This window comes from Eimeria acervulina, genomic scaffold, assembly GCF_000499425.1.
Source record: "Eimeria acervulina Houghton genomic scaffold, Eah_scaff49, whole genome shotgun sequence".
NCBI classification, from domain to species: Eukaryota; Apicomplexa; class Conoidasida; order Eucoccidiorida; family Eimeriidae; genus Eimeria; species Eimeria acervulina.
The window spans coordinates 1062-6204 of record NW_013549768.1 but is presented as its reverse complement, the minus strand read 5'-3'; the positions used below and the strand labels follow the sequence as shown (position 1 = coordinate 6204).

The 5143-nt window shown below is 53.1% G+C and overlaps 2 protein-coding genes across 2 annotated transcripts in view; one reads left to right on the top strand and one right to left on the bottom strand.

The window, feature by feature from the left end:
* EAH_00009720 (hypothetical protein) overlaps positions 1–1226 on the bottom strand; it is a gene marked incomplete at both ends in the record, with an annotated part of 6305 nt that extends 5079 nt beyond the window's left edge. The window contains one exon of the mRNA XM_013395274.1: positions 16–1226. Within this exon, the coding sequence (XP_013250728.1) occupies positions 16–1226 (1211 nt within the window). The remainder of the gene's footprint in view (positions 1–15) is intronic.
* A 2166-nt stretch (positions 1227–3392) lies between these two features.
* EAH_00009710 (Superoxide dismutase , related) lies at positions 3393–4877 on the top strand (the record flags this gene model as incomplete). Its single annotated transcript, XM_013395273.1, has 4 exons — positions 3393–3924; positions 4020–4064; positions 4506–4622; positions 4807–4877. The coding sequence occupies 4 exons, from the start codon at positions 3393–3395 to the stop codon at positions 4875–4877; spliced, it is 765 nt and encodes a 254-aa protein (XP_013250727.1).
* Between the last annotated feature and the right edge of the window lie 266 nt (positions 4878–5143).

Genomic DNA, 5143 nt, shown 5'->3' with positions numbered 1-5143 from the left:
CTGTAGAGGAAGAACGGCGGGGAGGCACCGTGGTAGGGCTCAGAAGCAGTTTGTATCTTCTGTTGCTGTTGCTCCTGTTGCTGCTGTTGCTGTTGCTGCTGTTGCTCCTGCTGCGGTTGCTGCTCCTGCTGCTGCTGTTGCTGCTGCTTCTGCAGCTGCTGCTGTTGCTCTTGCGGCTCCTGTTGTTGTTGCTGCTGCTGTTGTTGTTGCTGCTGCTGTTGCTGCTGCTGCTGGCTGCGTTGTTGCTGGAGCTGCTGCTGTTGCTGCTGCTGCTGCTGCAGCTGTTGCAGCAGCAGCTGCGGTTTGTGTCTGGGCGAGGCAACAGGAGTATATGACGACGTTGCGAAGCTTCCAAAGGCGCTAGCTAGTGAACCTCGCTGCTGCTGCTGCTGCTGCTGCTGCTGCTGCTGCTGTACAGCGTCGCTGCTGCTGGGAGAGACAGCACTTGCTATGCTTCCCTGAGAGCCCCGATGCGAAGGAAGAGCAGCAGCTGCTGCTGGCCGTACAGACGGCTGCTCTCTGTCTCTGCGGCTGCTGCTGCTGCTGTTGCTGAAGCTGCTGGCTACAGAAGGAGGAGATCCCTTCATCTTCTCCCCAGATGTCGCAGCAGCAGCAGCAGCAGCAGCTGCTGCTGCTGCTGCTGCTGCAGCTGCTGAGGGCGCTTCAGGCGGCTGCTGCGGTGCATGCGCTACCAGTGCACCAACAGCATTGTCTGCTGGTGCTGCTGCTGCTGCCCCTGCAGGAGCAGGAGAAGAAGAAGCCGGAGGAGCAGGTAAAGCAGCAGCAGCAGCAGCAGCAGCAGCAGGTGTTGCTGCTGCTGCTGCTAGACTTCCGAAAAGCTGCACAGACCTCTCCGTCTGCAGCTGAGTGTAGCGCCCCGGTGCATCATTTTGCTGCTGCTGCTGCTGCTGTTGCGCAACAGCAGCAGCAGCAGCTGCTGCAGCTGCAGCAGCAGCAGCAGCAGGAGCTGCTGCCGAGCCGGAAGCAGCAGCAGCAGGAGGAGGAGGTGCAGCAGCAGAAGCAAAGGAAACCCCATCGTGAGGCGCAGCAATGCCGAGGAGAGGACAGAAGACAAGTTTATCTAGCGCCTCAAGATCTGAAAACACTTCAATGTTCTTAACAGGGTTCTTCTTAGCTCTGAGCATCAATACACCCAAATGATATATAGAGAAGTACAGTGCTGAGCCGAAGAGAAGCTGAGGCGCAAGGAGTGCTATTTCTAGCATGTCTTGTGTATTGCATGCAGCAACAGCAGCAGCAGAGCATATAGCTAATCTAATAATAAGCCCTATTAATACGCCGACAACCGCAAATAATAATAAAGAAGCATACGGATATCCTGTTAATATAAAGTAAAATGCAGCAAGAACACCTGCAAGCACTCCTACAGCATCGCTAGCAAGTTCTAAACAAGTGCTGCATGCAAGGTTAAATATAAGAAGAAGAGGCAGTATATAACTCTCTATATTATATTTGCTTGTCCGAAACATCCTAATGACAACAAAACATAATAAAGATAATATATACATCAAAGAGGATGATACTAGTGCTGCTGTTGCTGCGCTGCTCTCCTCCTTCATCCTATCTAAAGCGTTTGAGCAGACAAATACATATATTAATAGGTTTGTGAATGCAACAACAACAGCAAAATCTTCGCCTCGCAATATATACGCATGGCGAGGTAACAGCCAGCGTATCCTCATCGTTGCTGCTGCTGCTGCTCCTCCTCCTCCGCCTCCTCCTGCTGCTGTTGATGCTGATGCTGCTGATGCTCGTTATGCTCGTTATGCTGCTCTTTATGCTCGTTATGCTGCTCTTGCTGGGGTTGGTAATGGTGCTGTTGCTGCTGCTGCTGCTGATACTTTTGCTGCTTTTGCTGCTGTTGCTGCTGGTGTTGCTGTTGCTGCTGTTGCTGCTGCAAGATAAAAGGATTATACAAACTCTCGCCTCATGCGATTTGCATGCACGGCGAAATACACAAAGTCATCCGCAGCAGCAGCAGCTGCTGCTGCTGCTGTTGCCGCTGCTCCTCCTCTTGCTGCTGCTGCTGCTGTTACACTGCAAAAAGAAAAACAGAGGGTTGCCGATCCCGCTGCCCCCGCTGCCGTTCCTGCTGCTCCTATCGCTGCTGTTGTTGCAGTTGTTGCTGCTGCTGCTGCTGCTGCTGCTGTCGCTGCTGCTGCTGCTGCTGTTGCTGCTGCTGCTGAGGGTACAGCAAGAGAAAGAAAAGCTCAGGTAGGCCATTGACGGCAATAGACAAAAGCCAGAGACTCCGCAGCTGCTGCTTCTGGCGTTGTTGTTGTTGTTGCTGCTGCTGCTGCTGTTGCTGCTGTTGCTGCTGCTGCTGCTGCTGCGGGCCGCAGAAGCAAGAAGAAGGGAGAGGGCATCCGCCGGAGAGACAAACTGCAGCAGCAGCAGCAGCAGCAAGCGAAGCTGCTGATAAAAAATAATAAAGTTTTATTAAAGTATACGAGGGCTGCCAGCTACGAGGAGTTGTATAGGTCAAGAGGGCCCCCAGACGAATTAGGGTTTAGGGTTTAGGGTTTAGGGTTTAGGGTTTTTTTGTCGCAGGGGTTTAGGAAAGAACAAAGAAGCAGCAAATCAAGATAATCCATTGGCTGCTGCATTACGATACAGGACGCAAAAAATCTGCTGCTGCTGCTGCTGCTGCTGCAGCAGCAACAGCAGCGGCGGCAGCAGCTGCAGCAGCAGCAGCAGCAACGCAACAACCGTCAGCACTTGAGCTCTGCATACACCGCAGCATCACCCCACTGAAGAGGACATAGAGAAAAGAGCAAAGAGAAGCGCCGTCCAGCAGCAGCAGCAGCAGCAGCAGCAGCAGCAGGTACTACGGCCGCAGCAGCGCGCAACCCGGGGAAGGGAGAGAGTTTATGCTCTAGGGTTTAGGGTTTAGGGTTTAGGGTTTAGAGAGCTCTAACGATCTAGCAGCAAGGCAAAGGAGAGTCTCGGGTTTTATTCCCTTGCATATCGGTTGGTTCATTGGCTGGGCGCAGCAGCAGCAGCAGCAGCAGCAGCAGCTGCTGCTGCTGCTGCTGCTAATGCTGCTGCTGCTAATGCTGCTGTCGCTAATGCTGCTGCAGCAATACTTTTTTCTTCTTTTTTAACTCGTTTTTGTTTGTTTGTACACAAAACAAACGCAGCAATTAGAGGGACCCTGTAAAACCCTAAACCCTCGATGCCGGGCGTCAAGGGTTTAGGGTTTAGGGTTTAGGGTTTAGGGTTTAGAAGGCCGCGCATGCAGTCTGAACATAAAAGAGACCCTGCGACAACAAACCATAAGGTGGAGGCCAGCACACCACACACCCTAAACCCTAAACCCTAAACCCTAAACCCTAGGGACAGCAACACTAAACCACCTCGACTCAACCTCTATGCAGCCTGCTGCACGTGAGGCGCTGCTGCTCCTGCTGCTGCTGCTGCTGACAGCAGCAGCAAACGTTGACAGGGCTTGGGGGTTCAGCCGGAGCAGCAGCAGCAGCAGCTGCAGCAGCACCATCAGCAGCGCCAGCACCTTTGCTGCTGCTGGTGGTCTACCGTTGCTGTCTTCCCCCAGCCCTGCTGCAGCAAGGAGACAAGCCGGAGCAGCAGCAGCAGCGGCAGCTGCAGCAGCAGGTGCTGCTGCTGCTGCTGCTGCTGCACCAAAGACAGATGCAGAGAAGGCATCTCTGCTGCTGCTAGCTGCAGCAGCAAATCTTTCAAATGAAGAAGCAGCAGCCCTGCAGCAGCTGCGAGAAGCAAAACCCTTCTCTCTCCCTCCTCCTCCGCTGCTACCGCCCCTCCAGCAGCAGCAGCAGCAGCAGCAGCAGCAACAGCAGCAGCAGCTGTTGTGGGGTTTTATGAGCCTTGAGCAGCTAGGCTACCACTACGCAAGGCATCATGCAGGATACGTCAAGACTCTGAACTGTATGTCTAGGGTTTAGGGTTTAGGGTTTAGGGGTCAGGGATTAGGGTTTAGGGTTTAGGGTTTAGGGTTTATGTTTCCTCTTTGTTTTCTGCAGCTTTTGCAGAGACTGACGGGCGACTTCAGGGCGTTACGCTTGATGGTGTGTCGGGGGTTTAGGGTTTAGGGTTTAGGGTTTAGGGTTGGGGTTTACTAGGGTTTAGGGTTTATTGCCTTGCTCGCTCTTCTCGAGTTGGATCTCCACACTTGCTGCTGCTGCTACTGCTGCTGCTGCTGCTGTTTGCTGCAGAGGCTCTGAGGGTTGAAGGTCTTCCTGCTGGGGCTTTGAATGCATGCGGCCAGCACTGGAACCACTCTTTCTTTTTTGCTGCTCTGGGCCCGCAAACCCTAAACCCTAAACCCCAAACCCTAAACCCTTGCCTAAGACGCTAGCATTACTGCAGCGTTCATTTGGGGGTTATGAAGACTTTAAGCGTCAATTCAAAGCTGCCGCCGCAAGTGAGAGAGAAGCTTAGCACCGGGTCCTAGGGTTTAGGGTTTAGGGTTTAGGGTTTAGGGTTTAGGGTTTAGGGTTTGTGTGCAGGTCACTTCGGCAGCGGGTGGATTTGGCTTTGCGCTGAAGAAGAAGGGGCAACGATTGTACAGACTCATGATGGGGCTTCAGTTGTCTCGCCCGAATTAACTCCTCTTCTTGTCCTTGGTGAGGGTTTAGGGTTAGGGTTTAGGGTTTAGGGGTGGGTGGGTGGCGCCGCTACAGGCAGGTTGATCGATGCAGGAACTGCTCTTTAGGCTGCTGTCGGTGTAGTTAGGGATTAAAGAGAGTTTTAGGCCTTAGGGTTTAGGGTTTAGGGTTCAGGGTTTAGGGTTTAGGGTTTGTGCTGTAGATGTGTGGGAACACTCGTATTATTTAGACTACAAAAACTCCCGAGCTGCCTATGTAGACAGTAAGAACTGATCTTTGCTTCTGCTGCTGCTGCTTCTGCTGCTGCTGCTTCTGCTGCTGCTGCTTATGCTGCTGCTGTTTATGCTGCTGCTGCTTCTGCTGCTGCTCTTGCCGCCGCCGCTGTTGGCAGGATGGAGGAAGCTTCAGCTAGCGGATTGCCGGCAGCTAGCTAGCTAGCTAGCTAGCTACCAGCTCTAACTTGCTAGCTATCAGCTTTAGATAGCTAGCAGCTACTTACCAGCTATAACTAGCTAGCTGCCGGCTACAGCTAGCCACCT